Here is a 22,818-nt window from a genome sequence, read left to right on the forward strand (position 1 = left end):
TTCTTTTTGTTCAGCCCATGTCTTCTTCATGTCCTCCCTCAATTTATCGATTTCGTTTTTGAAGAGGTTTTCCATTTCTGTTCGTATATTCAGCATTAGTTGTCTCAGCTCCTGTATCTCATTTGAACTATTGGTTTGTTCCTTTGACTGGGCCATATTTTCAATTTTCTGAGCGTGATCCGTTATCTTCTGCTGGCATCTGGGCATTTAGTCAGATTTCCCTGGGTGTTGGACCCAACAGGTTGAAAGGTTTTTCTGTGAAATCTCTGGGTTCTGTTTTTCTTATCCTGCCCAGTAGGTGGCACTCGTGGCACACGTTTGTCTGCGGGTCCCACCAGTAAAAGGTGCTGTGGGTCCTTTAACTTTGGAAAACTCTCGCCGTGGGGGAGATTCGGCAGCCGAAGCGGCTTGGAAGAGTGCCAGCCAGCCCGGGGGTCCGAACACGGGGAGGGTCGCCGGCCGCCGCAGCCCGGGAGAGCACCCGTCCGAATTTCCTAGTCGGCCCAGGGCGCCAAGCATGGCGGGAGGGCGCCAGCCACCGCAGCCCGGGAGAGTGCACCATTCCCAGCCGGACTGGGGAGTCACGTGTTTGGAAGGGACCCCCCCCGGTCACCGTTCTCTGCGGCCTGGGAATTTCCGATCCAATTCTCTCAGTTGGTCCGGGTGGCCGCACGTGGTGGGGGCGCCAGCCGCCACGGCTTGAGGGGACCGCTTGCCCAATTCTGCCAGCTGGCCTGGGAAGGAGGAGGGGAGGGACTCCGGCCGCTTGCCGCCCCGCCCGGGGAAGCCCGCGCCCCTCGGCGATCTCACCGGAGCGGGTTCTCCCAGCCAGTCAGCCATTTCAGGATGGGGTACGCTGTCTTTTTTATCTCTGTCGTGGCTCCGGGAGCTGTTCTGTATCGTTTCTACTCCCCTAGTAGCTGTTCTGGAGGAGGAAAGGTGAGGGTGGCAAGGCTGTCGAGAACGGTGGCAGAGGAGCTGGTGAAGGCGGAAGAGGGCACAGTGGTGGTTGGAGAGCCGCTGGAGTAGGAGAAGAAACGGAAGTATAAGATGGTGGATGGAGAGCCGCCGGAGCAGAAGGGGAAAGAGAAGGGCAAGATGGGGGCGGGAGCGCCGCCAGCGGAGAAAGAGGAAGAGGAGGGCTAGATGGTGGCGGGAGCGCCGGCAGAGAAAGAGGAAGAGGAGGGCTAGATGACGGCGGGAGCGCCGGCGGAGAAGGGGGAAGAGGAAGGCTAGATGGCGGCGGGAGCGCCGGCGGAGAAGGGGAAGAGGAAGGCTAGATGGCGGCGGGAGCGCCGCCGGCGGAGAAAGAGGAAGAGGAGGGCTAGATGGCGGCGGGAGCGCCGGCGGAGAAAGAGGAAGAGGAGGGCTAGATCGACAGGAATGGTTTTAATTGGGGTTTGGCAAATCCTGGTAATTAGCAGTATCTAGCTGATGCTAGCATAAGAATAGCCTCTTGACTTTATTTGAGCTCTCTTAGCCACTGATTTATTTTACTACATTTCTTTTACCCCTTTGGTCAGGAAGGTGTTGTTGACCCCACAGCACCAGGACCAGGCTCATCCCTGGACATTGTCAAAGGCCTTTTTTTTAAGAGTGGTAGTTGTTTTTTTTATTAACAAAACAAAACAACATAGAAACACGAGCATTCTTAACATATGAACATTCCATACTTGTACAATCAGTGGCACATAGTATCATCACATGGTTGTATGTTCATCACCATGAGCATTTCTTAGAACATTTGCATCACTCCAGAAAAAGAAATAAAAAGGAAAAAGAAAAAACTCACACATACCATACCCCTTACTCCTCCCTCTCATTGAGTATTTCCATCTATCCAATATATTTTAACATTTGTTCCCCCTATTTTTTTCTATACCCCTTACCACTCCCTTTCATTGATCACTAGTATTTCAATCTACTCAATTTAACATTTTTTCCTCCTATTATTTATGTATTTTTAATTAATTGATTTATTTAATTTATTTTTAATCCATAGCTTTTACTCATCTGTCCATACTGTAGATAAAAGGAGCGTTAGACACAAGGTTTTCACAATCACACAGTCCATTGCTAAAGTTATATCATTATACAATCATCTTTAAGAAACATGTCTACTGGAACACAGCTCTACAGTTTCAGGCACTTTCCTCTAGCCTTTCTAATATACCTTAAACCTTTTTAGTTATTATATCTATATAATGTGTGAGAATAACCTCCAGGATGACTTTTCGACTCTGTTTGAAATCTCTCAGCCACTGACATTTTATTTTGTCTCGTTTCTCTCTTCCCCCCTTTGGTCTAGATGGTTTTCTCAATCCCTTGATGCTAGTCCCCGCTCATTCTAGGATTTCTGTCCCACGTTGCCGGGGAGGTTTTCACCTGGGAGTCATGTCCCACCTAGAAAGGGGGAGAGCAGTGAGTTTTCTTGCTATGTTGGCTGAGAGAGAGAGAGGTCACATCTGAGCAACAAAAGAGGTTCTCTGGGAGTGACTGTAGGGTAATTTTGAGAGTATTTAATATCTAACACAATAAAAATTTCTTAAAACATTATGAAAATGTTTTGGAAAAGGAAGTACAAAGTGGATTGTATTGGCATTTATTTTTTCTATTGCTGTCAAAGACCTTTTTATAAGGAACTAACATAACAGTCTTTCTCTGAGAACAGTAAACATGACTCAACTATATGTAAAATAGTTACATGTATCTGAAATTAACATCTGACTCTGCTTCTTTTATATAGACATATGTGGTCCAAGGCATATATGGTTATCATCATTATATGCAGGATCGAATAGATGACAATGGCTGGGGCTGTGCTTATCGATCTCTGCAGACTATCTGCTCTTGGTTCAAACATCAGGGATACACGGAGAGATCCATCCCAACACACAGAGAAATTCAGCAGGTACAGAACATTCCGTTTGAAATTATGATCAATTGTACAATTCATTAGCCCTTACTATGACCATTAATAATACCCCATAGTGTAGACTTATTTCTGTTTAGAAGAAAAAATATATACTGGTAATCAGGGAAAGTGCCCTAAGTATAATTTTTTTAATAGCTGTCTTGTGTATGGATTTTTTTTTTTTTTATATTTTTAAATGTATAAAGGCTCTAGTTGATGCCGGTGACAAACCAGCAGAATTTGTCGGATCACGGCAATGGATTGGATCTATTGAGGTACAGCTGGTATTAAACCAATTGATTGGTATAACTTCAAAAATACTGTTTGTCAGGTAAGGATACTTTAAGAAATTAGACAAATAATTGCAAAGTGATTAATTTGTCACTTTTATTAAAATAATAGAAAAATCCTATTTTCCCTCATTTCTTTTTTACTTTCTCCTCCTCCTGTTTTCTCATTTTTTTAATCCCAAGGGGTTTCTTTTGATTATTTTTTAGAAGACTTTGAGTTTATGAATAAACTTTGTGATACATACTTGTATTGTCTAGGCTTAATTTTATCATGGAAGAGGAAAATTTGTAAGTAATTTTAACTTTTAGTGGAGTTATAAAAAGTCTAGTTTTCTTTATGTTCAATTCTTTAGAAAGCCTTGAAAGGAGAAAATCAAATGTTGATCCATGACTGGCCTTTTGGTTTAGCTCCTGATCTTTTTCTTCCTCAGCTATTAATAAATCAGTAATGTGTCCTAATATGTATTCATTTTATCTTCTCTAATATATTTTGACCATAATGTTATGGTAGGAATTTTTCTAATATATTTTAACCGTGATTTTAATATTAATATGAAAGGAGATTATAAATATTTTCTATGATACTAGTTTATTTATGAGCTTATTTTTAAAAATACTTTAATATTAAGTATTTAGTACTTTAATACTTCTGACTTTACAGTGGAATTTGGATTGACAGGAAATCAGTGATAACAAGTAAATGCTACATTAAATAGAGAAGCAAAAGTGGGATTAAAAAGTGAAAGTTTGGGTACATTAAAACATTATTCATACACTTCTTATTAAGGAAGCAAGCTAAGGTTTAGCACCACCTGGTACCTCCCTTCCATAAAAATATCATTCTTCATCTGTCCATCTTTCTTTCTTTTCTCAAAAGTTGTAATTTTATAAGACATTGAAATACTTCCTAAAAATATGTTGCACTTTATAACATTTTAGTTTTCATATTGCTTTACAGACATTATCTCTTTTCGTCCTGGAATCTCCTGTGTCATGTAGACAGGGCAGATATAATTGGTCTGAATCTAAAGATGAGGAAATTAAGACACAGACGTCTGGAGCAAGAAGACAAGAACCCAGGACTTAAAACTCATTCTTCTGATAAATCAAATCCATCCATAAAAGCCCCCTGAGCACCAGGGTGCCCAGTTTCAATCTCATGTTTTAAATCTAGGACCTTCTGTCTATGGTTCCAGAAGCAGAGAATCAAGGTCATCACTTCTTTCCTAGCACATTCAGTGGTCTTAAGCATTAAGAGAGATTATGTTGCTTTAAACTGCTATGTCAGTTCCCTATTGCTTATAACTGATTTATATTGTTTTCATTTCGACAACAAACCAAAAAAGAAAACAAGGTAGAAAACATTGGCCCTGAAGTTCAATATTGATCTTAGTGTTGGAAGTAGTTCATCTGATAGAAATGGTTTCTTTCTAGCCAAGGTTCTGAAATGGCTTCTCAAGGACGAGAACTGGCTAATCATTTCCAGAATGAAGGAACTCCAGTAATGATTGGTAAGGCGTCTTGGGAATCTTGAGCTTTTTTGTTTGAGAATATGCAAAACTTACCATTGATAGAAACATGTAATGTTATATAAAATCAGTCCTTTTGAAAAAGATTTAAATTACCTTTTATATAATACATACTGACCTCTGCATTAAAAAAAAAAAAATTCTAAGGTGGGAGGAAAGTTGTAAGACCAAAAGGAGTAAAGGTTAAGAAGAGAAATAGCTGTTTCCACATTTAAAGATCTCAGAGCAGTATGAAAAAGAGGAGAGGGTCGCTCGACTAAGCATCCTAAGCCATGGCTCTGCATTGTCTTGCTGGCTGTGAAATTGTGCAAATCAACCTCTCTGGGCTTTATTTGTAGAAATAAGATGACTGAATTAGCTGATTTAAAGTGGCAAGAGTCTGTGAAAAATAAGACTTGTCCTATGATGCCAGAAGGCAAGCTAAGACTAGTGTTTAAGAAATTGAGGTAGGCAGTTAGCAGCAGAATATCAGAAAGAACTTGAAGAGTGGATGGGCTGTCTCACTGGAAGTTCTCAGAGCAGATGCAACATGGCCATCTGCTGAGAGAGGTCCCACAGTAGTGACTGCAACTCTGTTGGGAGTAGGCTGGATCCTCCATGGCCCTTTCTAAATTCATTTTAGGTAATTCTACGAATGTGATATCATAATATAAACCTTATATGATTATAAATATGATTGTATCTTTTCTGCGTTAAAGATGTACCTCTTCAGACTACATTTGACTTTGTGATCTTTTTACAATGCAGGCTGGGCAATTTTAATGCTGTTTTAAATCACTGAAAAGGCAAAATCATCAGTCTGTTAAATTTAATTTGAATAGGAATTTGAGATTAATTTATGCCCTCTCTTATATTTCATACCCCTCTTTTATAGGGGGAGGAGTTTTGGCCCACACAATCCTGGGAGTTACATGGAATGAGATCACAGGGCAGATAAAATTTCTGGTTCTAGATCCACATTATACAGGTGCTGAAGATCTGCAAGTTATTTTGGAAAAGGTAAGCATCTTTTTAACACAAATTTAGACACAAGGCAGAGAACCTCAGAATAGCAAACTAGCTGTTAACAGAAAGGTTAAAAAAATGAGGGTACTAGTCCTTGCTGTGAGAAGGTTTTCTAAAACTGAGATAAGTATCGCTCTATATGGGGAGGACAGGAGGAAGCAAAAGTAAATTGCAAAAGGCAAAATTCAGGTGAGAGTTATAAAGACCTTCTTGGTTATTAAACTTTTTAATGTAACAAAGCTCATAAATATATACCTTTGGATATTTTAAAGCTTTGCATAAGCATACACTGAGGTTTATCAATGTTTTGAATTAAGCAAGTAGAATATATAACCTTTTATAATTTTAGAATTAACCAAAAATTGCTAAGCAGTATGCTGGATATTACAGAGACTTAACTCCTTTTGTTAATTTACATATAACCCGATCTCATCCTATTAAGCATTTGAAATTGAGACAGATTTTAAATTATTTGTGGATATTTACAATATCAGCTAAATTTAAGTTAATTTGTAGACAGCTAATTTTCACATATAGAAAACTCAATACTAAATTTTTAGGAGGCAAGTGTTATAAGACATAATTAACTTAAATTTTAAATAACTCCAAAAGCCTTTGCCAATATATTAAAGACAATTACAAAGGACACAACCTTTTAAACCATAAACTTATGAGTAATTCTTACTATTACCCAGTACCCTTAATTTGTAAAACATTACACAGTATAATTAGAAACAACAACAAAAAAAGGTAACTGAACTCCGTTGTTTTAGTTTTTTGTTTGTTTGTTTGTTTGTTTGTTTTGCATGGGCAGGCATTGGGAATCGAACCTGGGTCTCTAGCATGGCAGGCGAGCACTCTGCCACTGAGCCATGGTGGCCTACCCATGTAGTTGTAGTTTAATTGACTTTTTTTAAAGCAGAATGTCTGGAGAATTGGATGGTTTGCCATTGAAATTTATTGGTAAGGTATTTTCAGAAGTTGAAAAGAACATATGTATTAGCTTCCTAAAGCTCTATCATGGCTTAACCTGTATATTAAGATATTTTAGTATATATAGCTGAACTCTTTTATATCCCAGTCTAGTAAAGTCTTTTGCTAATGATAGGAATATCTGTAAATACTAATGATACAAATATGTTCTTAAAATTTTGTAGGGTTTTTTTTCCCTTGCTTTCCTTTTTCAAGGAAAATCTTACTGAACCCCTTCCTACTGAAAATAGGAGCAATATGTACTCTTTCTGTAGCAAAGCATTCATTCATTCAACATTTATTAAGTACCAGATATTTACCAGTCACTTGTCCTAAGCTGTAGGCATATTAAAAATCTCTTTAAGGCGCTCTCATCCTAGTGTAGGAGGACAGAGGAGAGTGCAGAAGAGATTCCCAAGAAAATATGGTATGTAAGGTAGAGTTTACAAGACTGATTTGGTAGAGGGAACAGGTTTAGAGACAATGAAAGGAAAGCATGGCCTGTACAAGTATTTGAATGTGATCAGGGCACATGGAGAGTTGTGGTCAGAAGGGCAGGCAGAGGCAGAATCAAAAAGAGCAGTCATTAAGAGGCAGTGGAGGCATGTAGATTTTCTCATAAGTGAGCAGTCTTATTTATTTATTTTTTTTACATGGGCAGGCACTGGGAATCAAACCTGGGTCTCAGGCATGGTAGGCGAGAACTCTGCCTGCTGAATCACCATGGCCCGCCCGTGAGCAGTCTTATTTTAATCAGAGAAGTAACAGCAGATAATACAAATGCTTCTTTCTAGTTGGTTTGAGGAACCTTTGTACTAGATTAGAGTTATATAGATAGGATCTTCTGAAGCAGTTAGAGTAAGGCATCGATTGCCCCTGATTACTTCCTCTGAAAATTGTACTCTCTTTCACTAGTTATATTTCTGTAGGATTTTGCAACTACAGAAAACCCCTTGCTCTGATAGTGCACACAAGAAACCATGAAGCCAGGCCTGGCCATCAGGATGAAACTATGGACTGTCACTTGCTTCCAGGAATCCAGGGGGCCATGGGGAGAGTTCTGCCTCTGCTTGACCTCTCTTTACCCTCTTGTGGAACTTTCCTGCTTGAAGTTCCCAGGCCAGTTACCCTAAAGAAAAGAAGCTGGCTCTCCCATCTACTCCTATCAGTTTCTAGTTTGGTACACTTGATACTCATTTCTTTTACAAAATTTGGGTCTGGTGACCTGGAGAAGGCCTGCGTGTATGGAAAGATGACAGAAAGTTCAGAGGTAGTTTAAGCTATTTTTGTATTATCTATTAGGAAAACAGATTTTAAGACTTCAAGTTTATTGGAGAAAGTTTTTCTGAAAAAAATAGACAATATATAAAAGGTAATTTATTTATAGAAACAGGTCTAAAACAGTAAAGCAGATTTAATGGCTGGGTTAATTTAGTATGAGTTTTTACAATGTATATCTTATTTTTGCAATCAGAGAAATAAAATTGAAAAAATAAAAAGAGAATCTCTAGTCAGTCTTCCCTCTTATACACTAAAAACAAAAGCTATCATATCATATAGAATCTGAGCCTAAATATTTGACTCTTTCCTTGCCAGAATACCCAGTGGCTTCAGATTTAGTTACAGTAAAGATTAAGACCATTACTTGTCACTCAGGGTATTTTAAAAACTCTCAGCTGCCCTCCTCATATATATTTTTCAAAAAAAAGCATTTTATTAGAGTATGATATGCAGGCTGGTCATCAACTGGATCTTATTTAAGAATAAATCAGTGGCCCTAGAAAAAATTTGAAAAGCTTTCAAATTCTTAATGGGATTTGATTTCAAAGTAATTTTCTCTACTGGGTGAAAAGGATTAATTATGACATGAAAAATGGAAATTGGAATTCATTATACTCTCAGGAGATGAAAGGACATAGAATGCAACTCATGGAGCAGCTCAGATTTCTCTCTCTACCTTATTTCATCATATCTAAAATAATGCTTGAATTGTATGTATTACATTCTTTTATGGAATACTAAGAAAGAAAAACAAGACTGTTAAACTATCACGTTGTCAATTGCCAGTTGTAAAACTGTACACCTAAGGATCAATAAAATGTGGTAGTTTGTAGTAACAGTTATTATAAGGAAGTTTTTCTCTTTTTATGATTTCTGTGATTTAATACAATATAATCAGAAGTTTAAAAATCTCTGAATTATATTTGGAGTTTTTGGAGTTTTATTATAGATCCTGCTGATAGAGCCCCATATTACAATTTAGATCATGTAATCCTGGTAACTTTGTAAATGCTTTTCTTTTGCTTTTTCCCAAATCTAGGGCTGGTGTGGATGGAAGGGCCCAGACTTTTGGAATAAGGATGCTTACTACAATTTATGTCTTCCTCAGCGACCAGAGACTTTTTAAAATATCTTGGATTCAAAGATTATAGTAAACTCGTATTATACATTTGTTAATAAAGTATAATATCAGATTATATCCTGAGTATAACTTGATGCTTGAAACTACAATTTTTTTCAAGGTTGGTAAATTGTACCTAAAGAAAACTTTAGAAATTCTTTTGATAACTTAAAAAAAAAAGTCTGCACAATCAAAATATTATAGGCATATATATAAATATGTGTATTCTTAAATTCTATCTTCACTTGAAAGAAAGTTTTCCTCCTTCTTAGAAGAAATGTAGACACGGTAAGCCAAACGCCACAGCATGTAGTGAAGTGAAGGCCTTCAAACCTCTTCATAAGCAATATGACATCTGTTTTTAAAAAACATATTAAAGACTTTAAAAAAGCTTCTCTTCCCAAACTTCCACTGAGCAGGACAATTTTTAGTTTCTAAAATCTAGTAATTGTAACTGTAATCCGTATTAAAATATTTTAATGAGAATGAAAAGATATACTGGAAATAAGGGTGCCAATATTTAGATGAAACATTAATTTTGGACCAAAATATAAGAAATCCTTGAGAGGGAGGAAGAAAGAAGCTGCTATGAGTTACTTACCAACACTTCCTTTTCCTATTTGCACTTGGTACACTTTCAAAACTTCGTTTCTGTCTGAGCACTGGAATACTAAGTTCTCTATTGGATAGTTCAGTTGATTTTATTGTCTGCATAGATTTAACTGTTGTAAGAAAGTTGGCACATTCTGGAAATCCACATAACCAAGCAAGATCTTCAGCTGTTTGTCCATTCTTATTACATAAACTGAAATTAAAAGACAAAAACTGTGTTAAAACATTTTTTAAAAGCCTTTTTTTATCTTTGCACAAAGGAATTCTGAGCTCATACAAGTGTTGCTTTGTGGAATAAAAACGGTAAAGAAAGCACTGAGAAATTCCACTTTTGCATGCTTTTATTTCCTCAGTGGCCAGCACAGTCCAGCACACAGTGGACATGCCACCTCTGAATGAATTCAAGAGTATTCAGCGTCCTAATACAATGAGTAAGTCTCCAAAGGAAGTCAATGAGAACTTCTAGAAAATGGATTTTCCTAAACCAAAACTGAAATGAAATACTAACACAGATGAGCAGAATTGTACCTCTTAATTATACCATTTTTTCTTGCTCAGGTTGAGTATTATCAGGTATCACTAATAGCCTAAGTTAACATTTAAATGAAATTTATTAGTTAGGTAAGCGCCATAAAAAAGGGGGAATCTGTCCAGTAACTACTTGTTGAAGAGTGCTTTGAAAACTTGCTTTTTTATTTCTTTCCTTTGTATATATGTTATACTATACAATAAAAAAAGTTTAAAATTAAAAAAAAACATGTAATTAAAGCTTGGAGTGGGATTGGTGCAATCCCTGAAAATATAAGATTTGCAGCCAATGATTTTATACTTACGCAATTTCAGCATCACTAGCTACGAGCAGGCTCAGGCATTCCAAGCTTCCAACTTTTGCTGCCTTGTGTAATGGAGCTTCTCCCAAAACATCCTTAAGATAAGACAATGCATCTTAGAGTCTTTCTCCAAAATAATTTCTTGGATCTCCACCACGCCCCCAGCAGGGAGAGTCTGCCAAAGTTAAAGGTACCGCATCATTTTATGCTGGGGCGGGACCTGCAGTCAGACAAGCGCCACATACTGGGCAGGATAAGAAAAACAGTCCAGAGACTTCACAGGAAAGTCTTTCAACCTGCTGGGTCTCACCCTCAGGGAAAACCGATGCAGGTGACTCTTTCCTCCTAATAGGAGGCCAGTTTGGTCTGGGAAAATCTGGCTGGGGTCTATAATATCTAAGGAGACCCTCCTAAGTGTGTGGGGGGGAAAAGCACCACACAAGCAGGGCAAGAAACAAGAAAACAAGAACTGAAAAATTCTCCTCTGTTAAAATAATTTCTTGAGGGGAAATTGGTAAGTGAAGACTAATATTAGCCATTTGCTCAATTGTGCCAGCTGAATTTTTAAATTCAAACTTTTTTTAATTAAAGTGCTATTTAACAGAGTTTTCATGAATAAAAACAGGTGGGGAGCCGCATCTACTTAAGTGAATAAAGCAAAATAAATTCTATAGAAATCAAGAAAATTTACAATTCAATTTTAAATTAACCAGGCTTTAATATTCAATGGAAAATGCAGAGCTGACTACCATGAAAATCCTGTAGGAAACTATAATGGTTGTAGGCATGCCTTACAAGTCTGATTTCAACTGCTATCCTAAAACTTTTAATTGGGAAATGTAATTATTTTCTGAAATAAACTGTACAAGGACACTGTCATGGCTAATAAGCACATGAGATGTTGCTAGTCTGAACTGAAATCACACTTATGAAGTCTTACTGCAAAAAGAATGTAAAATATCTTAATTTCTCTAGATGGATTACATATTGAAATTATATTTTTGATAAATGGGATTAAGTTGCTAAAATTAATTTCATGTTTCCTTTATTAAAGTGGATACAGGAAACTTAAAAATTATGTATGGCTTTATAATTTCTATGGGACAGCGCTGCTAGTACAAGTTTATAGCAACTAAACAACTAAATATGCGTCTAAGAAAGGTCCGTGTGAATTTGAGGTGGGGGGGTTGCACTCAGCAACAATCAGTTACCTAGTTACCTGCTGGTTGAGGTCAGCGCCCGTTTGCAGCTGCCAGAGAAGAAAGTAGGCAAAGCCACCACCAGCGGCCAAGTGGACAGGCGACTGTTCGCAGGAATCCGGGGGTGCGTTGACCGAGGCCCCGCTCTCCAGCAGATGCTGCAGACCATCCACCTGCGGGAAGACAAGAGATCCAGCATCCGCCTCGCCTCTCTCCTGTACCGCACCCTCTCGAGTCTGAAAGTCTTCCCTCGCTCCAAAAACCGCCCAACTCCGGCAAGGCTCGGCCCGGCCGCTGCAGTGGTCAATCCACTGTCCCCCTCGCTTGCACTCCCGAAAATACAGACATCTGGAAGCTTAAGCCTGAAGGATAGACGCGGCCCGAGCCTCACCTCCGGGTTGCATTCAAACAACAGCATTTCCCGCCGAAAGCACAGATCAGGAGTCCGCGGGCCTGCAAAGTGGAGCTCCTCGCTGCAGACCGGCAGGTAAGAAGAGTGCACAGGAGCTGCCAAGCGCGGGGGCATTTAAAGAACGCCAGCACCAGCGGCCCCACGCCTCCCAAGGCCGGCTCTGGCCGCGCCCCAGCGGCCCAACCCCGATGGGCCCGGCCCTTCCCCCGCCCCGCGGCGGCCGCACGTCCGCAAACACCGGCACGTGGCGCGCGGGCGGGCGGGAGGCGGGGCGGGCGCCGCGGCCCCGCAGCCCATTGGTCGGCCCCAGCAGCTCCCGGGCGCCGGGCAGGGCCGCGGGCGGCGGGGGCGCGGGCGGGGGGGCTGGGATTCCGCGGCCGCCATGAGGCGCGCTCGGGCTGTCACGTCTCACCCTACCGCGCCCAGCCCTTTGGCCCTTTTGGAGGGACAAGAGTCGCGGGACGAAGGTTGTAGTTTCTGTTTGCACGCACGTAACCGGGAAACGATGGCACGGGAACCAGCCGCCGACGCACTCTTTGGGAGGCGCTGCTGCCTCTCCCTCAGCCCCCGGGCCCGCGGGGACCAGGTTTCTCTCCGCCGCCGGGTCAGGATCGTGTCATGGTCGCCGCTACCGCCCAGGCCCGGCCCGGGGAGGTTACCGTGGAGTGAAGAGGATGGTGGCTCTGTGTTGTCACAGGAGCTGTCCCGCCCCACCCCTCAAATTAAAACAAGTATCATTTCAGACCCTTTGGGATGTAACGCACTGTAGCCCGTGCCCTGCAGGCGGTAGTGCCAACCTAGCCCCGTTCCAGGCTCCCGGCTCTGGCCACTAGAGAATTTAGAGGAATGAAGGGCCTGTCGGACTAAGAAGTCAAGATTATTGAAGAGGAAGAGTCCAGTTAAAGGGGAAACGCGGAAGGAAGAAGCACGCACTGAGTGGGAGTGGGTTGGCGTGCTTTGTAGGAAGGTTTTTGCTATAGTGGCAGCTTCCCATAGTGACCTCTGAGTATTAAGGGCTTACGGTTTATATTAACCAGGTGCTTGCAGGGCTAGCATTGATTTCAGGAAGAGAGAACTGTTGATGCTTGAGCCAGCCCGTCACTATCCAAAATTTGTCTTTGGGCAGATGTTTAACAATCTTTACAACCCCAGGCTTTTTGTTATTAACGAAGAGTTGGCTTGGGGCCCATGATTTTACAGGCTTTTATGGTTTGGGAAGGTTTCCGTAGTTTTGGGGTGTTTGGGGGCTTTAGGGGAAATTTTTGTCCGATGAAGTTTGCAGCGAAAGCTTGCAGTTTGCATTACTTCCTTAGGAGCTAGATAGTAAACACGGGACTTGCGGTTGTCCATAAACTCATATCCATTAACTCTTTTAAGAGCTGGATAGGAAACCAGGGACCTGGAGTTGACTTACTCCATCCTGCTTCAATACCAGGCAAATAATGAGAATTCCCATAAAATAAGCCAACAATTGTGATGTGTCTCCTCATCGAGATAGGTTAAAACGCACCTCTGGACTTGCCACCTGGGAAACTGTTAAAAGTTCAAGCTAATGATATTTAAGGAGCCTGCTAATACTGGCGTGGCATTATTTTGGGGAGGGTTCCACGATAAATAAAAAGACCCAGGCCCATACTCGTTTTTGACCCAAGCGGCTCTTTCCCATGGGCGGGGCTGACTGTACCTCTGAGCTGCTCTGGGGAAAAGGCAAGAATGGGGACACCGGCTCTTCTGGAATTGTCTTTTTGCTATGTCTTTAAGTGATCCCTTTACGTAAAACTCTAGAAACAGATTACCTGGCATCAAATTATAGCTACTAACCTGATGATTAATCTCTTTACTCTGTTTATCTAGGATAATGTGTTCTTTTAGTTATAAGTGTTTGCTTACTTACTTTGTAATAAGAGCCATAAAATAATTTTGTGGTCAAGAATACAGTATTTATATACTGACTGTAGGGATGGGTTTGAACGTTTTTATTCCTATGGATACTTGAACATAAATTGTGTGTGTGCGCAGGTGTATTCAGACATATAGACTTCTAGCTTTCACTCTGAATTTTTGTATTAAAACTATTAGTAATACCCTTTTTACAAAACTTAAAGAGGGGACACTCAGAGAGATTATCATCAGAAATATGTGAAAATACCTGTCGTTATTGCCCGTCACTCTTTTCTCCTGTTTATATCAGTATAGGTTTGCCCAGACATTCATTTTTCAGGAATTCATAACAGATAAAAGATATTGTCAGAGGTGTTCTTGAGTTCTATATCTATATATTACAGTTAACATATTTGTGAATGTGCCCTTCAATTTGCACCCTTTTTCTTAAAAGCAAGGTCCCATTCATCCTGCCTTAAGGCTGATAATTATTTTTAACATTCTGTTATATACATTCTACTAGAACTTCATTAAGCTCTCCAAGGAAATGGATTTATGTTACAGCCTTTCTCATTTTAATCACTGAGTACTTGCCCATTACATTGTTTCAGAAAAATTTGTTTCAAAAAAATGTGTCCCAGCTGGGTGTCTGGTTTACCTTTTAGTAATGGGCCCAAACAAAGCTGGAGGAGCACAAAAGTACATCACAACAGCTCTTCATAGGCTCACGCTCAACAAGGAAAAGGCCATGCTCAGTTCAACCGCAAAAAAAGTGAAGCCTAATGGCGAAAAGCCAGATGAATTTGCGTCTGGAATTTCTCAGTCTCTTCTTGAGCTGGAGATGAACTCAGACCTAAAGGCTCAGTTAAGGGAGCTGAATATAACAGCAGCCAAGGAAATTGAAGTTGGTGGCGGTCAGAAGGCTGTTAGAGTCTCTTCCTTCCCGTTCCACAACTTCAGTCTTTCCAGAAAATCCAAGTCCGGCTAGTACGTGATGGGAAAAAGTTCAGTCGCGAGCACGTTGTGTTTATTGCTCAGAGGAGAATTCTGTGTTTATTGCTCCGAGTTGACCTAAGCCAACTCGAAAAAGCTGTACAAAAAAATAAGCAGAAGCATCCTGGGAGCAATACTCTGACGATTGCCTTCCTTGAAGGCTTGATATCCCTAAGTGAAATTGTGGGCAAGAGAAACCGTGTAAAACTGGCTGGCAGCTGGCTAATAAAGCTTCATTTGGACAAAGCACAGCAAGACGATGTAGAACACAAGGTTGAAACTTCTTCTGGTGTATATAAGAAGCTCACTGGTAAGGATGTTAATTTTGAATTGTCTGAGTTTCAAATGTAAGCCAAAATGACTAATTAAAGTATCATTCTAAACAAAAAAAGGATGTCAGAATCAAGATACTTACTGGCAAGTAGCCTGGGTTTTACTGAACATGTAGAGGGTGGGACCGATTTGCTAAAAGTGATCTAAGATGTGTCTTCAACAGGCACTCTTCTAAGCAATGCTGATTCGGCATGTTTTAGTGGATACATTACCAGACATAAGAAAATATCTTCCAATGTTGAGAGCTGTGCCTAATTCAGTGCGGTTGCAGTGTATGATACACTTACAGCAATGATATGAAATAAACTTACAGAGAAAGGCTTACAAACGAGAAATCATTTTAAATAACCACTAATGTCTACTTTAGCTTATTATTATAGTATAATGAATTGACCGTGAGCACTTACTGTGCCCCTGAATTAACACTGGTAGATATTATCTTCATCTCCATTTTACAGAAAAGGAAATTGAGTCTTAGGTTCAATAACTGGTCGAAGACCATATCATTATTATCATATATTAAGGGATAGGACTGGAATTTGAAGTCAGATAGTTTGACTCCAGAGCATGCATTCTTACTATACCTATACATTTTAAAGAATTTTGGTCATCTTAGATTAGGCTACTAATATTGGCTTCTTTAAAACAAAAGGAGGTCCTCAGAGAAAATGGTTATACCCATAGAAAAATAACTCTATCGTCTGATGATGGCTGTTAATGTTGCTTTGTTCCTAGAATTGACTCTCCCACAGTGCTTAGCATAGTGCCTCCTGTTCACGGACGTCCTCTTGACTGAATGAATATGTGCCAATAGGTAAAAATTAGTAAAAGTATTTGATGAAGCCAATAGGTGGGCTAATTACGTACATTTTCTGTGCACCTTTATTGACCAAAAAGATGAATGGAAAACATTTCCTAAATAAATGACATTGAAAGGAGGAATAATTGGGAATACCTACTAATCCCCACCGAACTTATCACTATTATATAACATTTAATTCAATTGTATACATTTAGTAATAATGTCAGAAAACTTTAGGTCTAAAGCAAGTAATAGAAGGAATATAAAGTAATAGAAGGAAAACTAAACATCTGAGGAGTTGGCTTGATTTCACATGTATGGTTTAAATCTTTAGAGGACGTGATAATATCAAAACATATTTAAGTATTTCCTTATACACTATTGTAGAGTTTTTTATTGCCAGATACCCAAGATGTATTAATGTTGATCAGATCCCGCCTTAAAAATAACTAAATAAAATTAATGATATTAGGCATTAATAATGCTATAGCTCATTCACTGAAGATGATATATCACTCCACATATGAAAAATTTTCAAAGAAAAGGTAATAGCCAGATCTGAAATTTCAATGAATAGTGTTTGGTTTCAGACACTTGTTTACACATCCATGGATTAAAAATGACTTGAACTTATCGAATAGGATTCTAGCCATCAGAGGCACTGAAAGGTAGGAAAGCCACGATCCGAGTACGCTTATAAAACTGCAGGTTTTCCCACAAAGAAATTATTCTACTTTAATACATAAACTCTCCCGTACTTGATTACTCAGACTTCTTGGGGAACATGATAAATTGAACAGTAATTTAAACAGCTAGGATCACGGTCCTCCCAACACCTTGATTTCACACTTCCAGCCTTCTGAACAGTGAGACAGTTTCTGTTGTTTGAAGCCAATAAGTTTGTGACAATTTGTTATGGAAGCCCTAGGAAACTGACACTAAGAGATTTTGCCTGAGAATTTGGGGGACTAATAAAAGACGTCAACCCAAGACTCAGCATTTCCAAAGCACAATGAATGCTGAGTCAATTAAATAAATACCCAATAAATCCAACAAGGCAATCTGGGAAAAAAAATGAAGGATGGATAAAGCAGAGAGATTGAAAGTACAACATAAATAATTCCAATTTTATAGTAATTAAAATAAATGTAGAATTACTAAATGTTCCAATAATAATCAAAAATTATCAGCCTGGGTATAGAAAGCATATCAACAAATCTCAATTTATACTATATAAAAGACGCACCTAAAACAACTGCTGCACCAGGATATTTTGGCCAATGAGTCAATCAGTAAAGTAAATCCATCCTCTTTTGATGACATTTAATTTCCTGAGAGCCTATGTCATAAGAACTCCAATAGTCTCAATGGTAATGTATATAAAGAACTATAAATCCATAAGACAACCCAAAGGCAAAGAGACTTGAATGGAAGAGAAAACATTAATAACCAAGACGCAGATGAAAAAGACGCTCTGGAAAGGGAACTGGGTACAGGTGGAGGGTCAGAGATGGATGGCAGTGGGGGTAGGGGGATGGAATCAGATAGGATATAAAGGAGACTTAAAGGTTATAGTAAGGTGCTTTTTTTTTTTAAAATAATAATGTGCTTTTGAAAAACTGAGTAGTGGCTACTTGAATGTTAATTTTATTTTTGCTCTTTATTATTTATACCTATATTAGAAAATTACTTTGTATCTATTCAATATTTAAATTTTTTATTAAAAAATTAAATAGAAGTTTTTCAACGTCATGGTTAAGGTTCACTTAATGATTCTTCTTTTCAGTTACCAAGATCTTGTCTATTCCAAGCAGTCTCTCTTTTCCCTGGCTTTGAAGTTTATAATTTCTTTTTTATTTCCATTCTGATTCTAATCCTTGCTAAATTATAACCACAGAAGAGTCATAACCTGCCTATTATAACCACAGAAGAGTCATAACCTGCCTGAATCTCTGAAAAAAATAGTTTTAGTTTTCATCTAGGCCTCAGGGGTAGTAACTCTCTTTTTCAGCTCCCTTCTTCCTGTTTCTTCTGATTGTTAGAGAAGTAGATGTAACTAATGTCTCCAGTCTCTGTAGAAATCCCCTAATCATTCTCAAATCATTTTTCCCTTCCTGTCACCCAGCATGTTAAATATTTCTTCATCATTAGATTAATTTTAATCCTCTTATCAACAGGTAATATTGTTTTACCCCCAAAATTTCATATTATAGACAGAATACTGTTATCTAACACTTCTATGGAAGGAAAGTTATTCTTTATTATGACAGCTTTGGAAAGATAAGTACCTTTTCCTCCATATGTCCCATTGTATTAGGTTGGGTACCCCAGAAGCAGAGCTGCAGGCAGAGATTTTTGTTTAAATGACTTACTGAGAGGGAGGGAAGTGCTCTTGGGACAAGGGAAGTAAGGGTAGCAGGATTAAGACAGTGGAGGGGTGGGGTAATGCTAAGCAAAAAGTGGATTTAGGTGGAAACTAGCTTCATTCTATACTCTCAGAGTACAATTTACACCACCGAGTTCATCTCACTTGAGGGAGAGATGTGTTGAGAATTGTGCAGAGTCTGAGATTTTTTACCCTACACATAAATTAACTAGCTGGCTTGTTTTGTAGATGTTAGCAGAAGACATGAGATTCCTAAATCCGAGACAAAGGACTAATTATTAATCCTGGCAAAAGCAGTAGCCAGGGTCGGCATGATGCTCAAGTCAATTCACCATGTTCCCAGGACACAAAGGGCCCGTGATGGATGCCCACACACTCATTGGACCGCATTACAAGAGAGGAGTACAGAGATTGAAGCATCCCCTGCTTTTAAATGAGCAGAAGTGAGCCTGCCACTAGTCCGCAGGGAGCCGTTACCTTATTCCTCAAGGTTGCTCCCTGCAAACACAACCCTGAGAAGTGGCCCATATACAGGGCAGTTAGGGTCTTGCATTCTTGGCACACCCACTAAGAATGCACAGAAGTGCTCGGGACATATGGCAGATTGCCTTCCCCAAGAGGGAGATGGCATTCTGAACCCTAGTGCCAGTATTATTAGCCACCATCTGTCTCTAAGAAGGAGGGCGCGGAGTTCTGGAGTGAGGCACTTGTTTGGCTGAGAATAGTCCTACGGAGAAGGAACAGCTGGGAGTTTTTTTCAATTAACATTCACAGCAGCTGGGAATGGTGACACTAACCTGTAAAGAGGATCTGCAAAGGCCATCAACAGCATCCACTACACCTGCCCTTCCCTTTAAAATTACAGATTTCTTTCAGAGTCTGTATCATCAATTAATATCTGCAATTTCTATTATAAAATGTATTATAGAATTTTCTAGATTTACATGTTATTAAAAAGTTGTCAAGTTTCAAGTGATGATTTTATATATAATCTGATGATTTTATATATAATCCAAAGATTTTGCAGAAATAAACACACCCTTTTTTTCGGTTGTCTCTTAATTTTCAACTTCTCAAGCTGAAAAGTACTAAACTTTGGATTATCTTCTTACTGAAGTCCTGCCATTTAAAAAATCTTGTTAGTTTTGCTTTTTTTGGAGAGAGTGTAGAATGAAGTACACAGATGCTAGGTACATCCCAGCTGTCCCATTTACTAACCCTGGGAACTTAGGCGAATTACTTACCTCTGTCTCCATGCCTCAGTTTCCTCATACGTTAAATGTGCCTCATAATGTACCTATATCATAAAGTTTTATGGGAGTTAGTGCATTAAAGCACTAGACCAAGTAACAATGCCTGGAACTTAGTAAGAGCTCATTAAATCTTTGTTTATATTTTTCCAGACCCTCTCCAATACTTCATTTAAGCTATAGCATCATAAATCATGTGCAGTGTTGCAGCCACAGAGCAAAACCTGTGTTTAAATGAGGTAAGGTATTGTTTTATGATGCCCTTCCTGAATATGCCAAGTTTTTTCTTAGCCTTTTTGGATATGTAGCATGCTGGGTTAAGGTCTTCAGTGATAATAAAACTTCTATATCCGGTTTCTGAGTAATAACTGATTGTGCTATCTCCATCATTTTGCTTGGATTGTTTTACTTCACAAAACCTACCTGATATTGGTTCAACCTAAAACTCATCGGGACTGTGGTATTTTCTAATGCAACCGTGAGATTTCTGGGAGCATATAGTTAAAGAATCTCTTATCTAGGAAGGAACATTTGGAATTCTCTAGTTCAAACTACGGATGAGGAAATTGACTCTAAAAAAAAATTAAATGAACCTTACACCTAAAGCAAGAGCACTGAAGAAAGAAAGAAAGAAATGGGAGTTCCTCAAAATTAAACACTTTTATGCATCAAAGAACTTCATCAAGAAAGTAAAAAGACAGCCTACACAACGGGAGACAATATTTGGAAACGACATATCAGATAAAGGTCTAGTATCCAGAATTTATAAAGAGATTGTTCATCTCAACAACAAAAAGACAGCCAACCCAATTACAAAATGGGAAAAAGACTTGAACAGACACCTATCAGAAGAGGAAATACAAATGGCCAAAAGGCACATGAAGAGATGCTCAATGTCCCTGGCCATTAGAGAAATGCAAATCAAAACCACAATGAGATATCATCTCACACCCACCAGAATGGCCATTATCAACAAAACAGAAAATGACAAATGCTGGAGAGGATGTGGAGAAAGAGGCACACTTATTCACTGTTGGTGGGAATGTCAAATGGTGCAACCACTGTGGAAGGCAGTTTGGCGGTTCCTCAAAAAGCTGAATATAGAATTACCATACGACCCAGCAATACCATTGCTAGGTATCTACTCAGAGGATTTAAGGGCAAAGATACAAATGGACATTTGTACACCAATGTTTATAGCAGCATTATTTACAATTGCGAGGAGATGGAAACAGCCAAAATGTCCATCAACAGATGAGTGGCTAAACAAACTGTGGTATATACATACGATGGAATATTATGCCGCTCTAAGACAGAATAAATTTATGAAGTATGTAACAACATGGATGGACCTAGAGAACATTATGCTGAGTGAGACTAGCCAAAAACTAAAGGACAAATACTGTATGGTCTCACTGATATGAACCGACATTAGTGAATAAACTTGGAATATGTCGTTGGTAACAGAGACCATCAGGAGTTAGAAATAGGGTAAGATAACGGGTAATTGGAGCTGAAGGGATACAGACTGTGCAATAGGACTGGATACAAAAACTCAGAAATGGACAGCACAATACTACCTAACTATAATGTAATTATGTTAAAACACTGAATGAAGCTGCATGTGAGAATGATAGAGGGAGGAGGGCTGGGGACATAAATGAAATCAGAAAGAAAGATAGATGTTAAAGATCGAGATGGTATAATCTAAGAATGCCTAGAGTGTATAATAATAGTGAAGTGTACAATGTACAAATTTTAAAAATGTTTTTGCATGAGGAAGAACAAAGGAATGTCATTACTGCAGGGTGCTGAAAATAGATGATAATACTTTAAAATGTCACCTTATGTGTGAGACTAAAGCAAAAAATGTTTATTTGTTACAAAATTTATATTTTGACTAGAACATTTCCTAATATAACTCATGTAGATAGTTTGATTGAATGTCATAAGTACTTGGAATCTCAGGTAGCACATGAGATTTTGTTGGTTTGTCCAGAGTGACCCCCCAATGAATCCCAGAATGATTTGATCAGTGACTGGAAAAGTATTTGCAAGCCCCCTTCAGGGAATGGTGAGAGTGGGGAGAAATTCAACTTCCCCAAGTTGAATTCTTGATATTCTCACAGTCAGTGTGGACAACCAAAGCTATAGGCTGAGCCCCCAGTCTTGAGGTTTGTTCACATGAAACTTAACCCCACAAAGGATAGGTCAAGTCTACTTAAAATTTAGGTCTACGAGTCACCCCCAAGAGAGCCTCTTTTGTTGCTCAGGTGTGGCCTCTCTCTCCGACCAATATGATGAGCAGTCTCCCCACCCTCCCCCTCTCTGTGTGGGACATGACTCCTAGGGGTGTGAACCTTCCTGGCAATGTGGGACAAAGATCCTGGAATGAGCTGAGACTCAGCATCAAAGGACTGAGAAAAACCCTAGAATGAGCTGAGAATTAACATCAAGGGATTGAGAGAACCTTCTCAACCAAAAGGGGGAAGAGTAAAATGAGACAAAGTGTCAATGGCTGAGAGATTCCAAACAGAGTCAAGAGGTTATCCTAGAGGTTATTCTTACGCGTTAAGTAGATATCACCTTGTTGTTCAAGATGTAGCGGAGAGGCTGGAGGGAATTGCCTGAAAATGTAGTGCTGTGTTCCAGTAGCCATGTTTCTTGATGATGATTGAACAATGATATAGCTTTCACAATGAGACTCTGTGAATGTGAAAACCTTATGTCTGATGCTCCTTTTAGCTACTATATCAACAGAAGAGTAGAACATATGGAATAAAAATAAATAATAGGGGGAACAAATGTTAAAATAAATTCAGTTTGAAATAGTGGTAAATTAAAGTGAGGGGTAAGGGGTATGGTACGTATAGTTTTTTTTTCTCTATTATCATTTTATTTCTTTTTCTGTTGTCTTTTTATTTCTTTTTCTAAATCAATGCAAATGTACTAAGAAATGATGAATATGCAACTATGTGATGATATTAAGAATTACTGATTGTATATGTA

At 39.2% G+C, this 22,818-nt stretch overlaps 3 protein-coding genes and 1 pseudogene across 13 annotated transcripts in view; 3 read left to right on the forward strand and 1 right to left on the reverse strand.

The window, feature by feature from the left end:
* Positions 1-10,027, forward strand: part of UFSP2 (UFM1 specific peptidase 2) — a 36,653-nt gene extending 26,626 nt beyond the window's left edge. The window contains exons 8-12 of the mRNA XM_077144259.1: positions 2,747-2,911; positions 3,121-3,245; positions 4,639-4,715; positions 5,608-5,732; positions 9,031-10,027. Of these exons, the coding sequence (XP_077000374.1) occupies positions 2,747-2,911; positions 3,121-3,245; positions 4,639-4,715; positions 5,608-5,732; positions 9,031-9,117 (579 nt within the window). The 3' untranslated portion in view covers positions 9,118-10,027. The remainder of the gene's footprint in view (positions 1-2,746; positions 2,912-3,120; positions 3,246-4,638; positions 4,716-5,607; positions 5,733-9,030) is intronic.
* Positions 1,413-12,850, reverse strand: ANKRD37 (ankyrin repeat domain 37). 4 transcript variants are annotated; one of them, XM_077144279.1, is made up of 5 exons: positions 12,144-12,377; positions 11,773-11,925; positions 10,557-10,648; positions 9,713-9,916; positions 1,413-9,466 (listed from the first exon to the last, which is right to left on the reverse strand). In XM_077144279.1, coding segments are annotated over exons 1-5 (585 nt in total). In that variant the 5' UTR covers positions 12,279-12,377; the 3' UTR covers positions 1,413-9,465. The 4 variants fall into 4 exon arrangements, with proteins under 4 accessions (XP_077000394.1, XP_077000395.1, XP_077000396.1 ...); XM_077144280.1 differs by lacking the exon at positions 1,413-9,466 and adding an exon at positions 12,582-12,850 and having other exon boundaries at positions 9,709-9,916; positions 12,144-12,259; XM_077144281.1 differs by lacking the exon at positions 1,413-9,466 and adding an exon at positions 12,577-12,850 and having other exon boundaries at positions 9,709-9,916; positions 12,144-12,259.
* LRP2BP (LRP2 binding protein) overlaps positions 11,795-22,818 on the forward strand; it is a 46,271-nt gene continuing 35,247 nt past the window's right edge. The window contains exons 1-3 of one of the 7 annotated variants that reach the window (XM_077144261.1): positions 11,797-12,239; positions 16,107-16,185; positions 19,963-20,048. In XM_077144261.1, coding sequence (XP_077000376.1) covers positions 20,004-20,048 — 45 coding nt within the window. In that variant the 5' untranslated portion in view covers positions 11,797-12,239; positions 16,107-16,185; positions 19,963-20,003. Of the gene's footprint in view, positions 12,240-12,609; positions 12,632-15,239; positions 15,349-16,106; positions 16,186-19,962; positions 20,049-22,818 lie in introns of those variants that run through there. The other 6 variants (XM_077144262.1, XM_077144267.1, XM_077144260.1 and 3 more) reach the window with 6 other exon arrangements.
* Positions 12,533-16,090, forward strand: LOC143669680 (small ribosomal subunit protein eS7-like; annotated as a pseudogene). The gene is made up of 2 exons (XR_013168968.1): positions 12,533-12,631; positions 14,711-16,090. The product of XR_013168968.1 is annotated as a small ribosomal subunit protein eS7-like (transcript).

Source organism: Tamandua tetradactyla, chromosome 26 (assembly GCF_023851605.1).
Source record: "Tamandua tetradactyla isolate mTamTet1 chromosome 26, mTamTet1.pri, whole genome shotgun sequence".
NCBI classification, from domain to species: domain Eukaryota; kingdom Metazoa; phylum Chordata; class Mammalia; order Pilosa; family Myrmecophagidae; genus Tamandua; species Tamandua tetradactyla.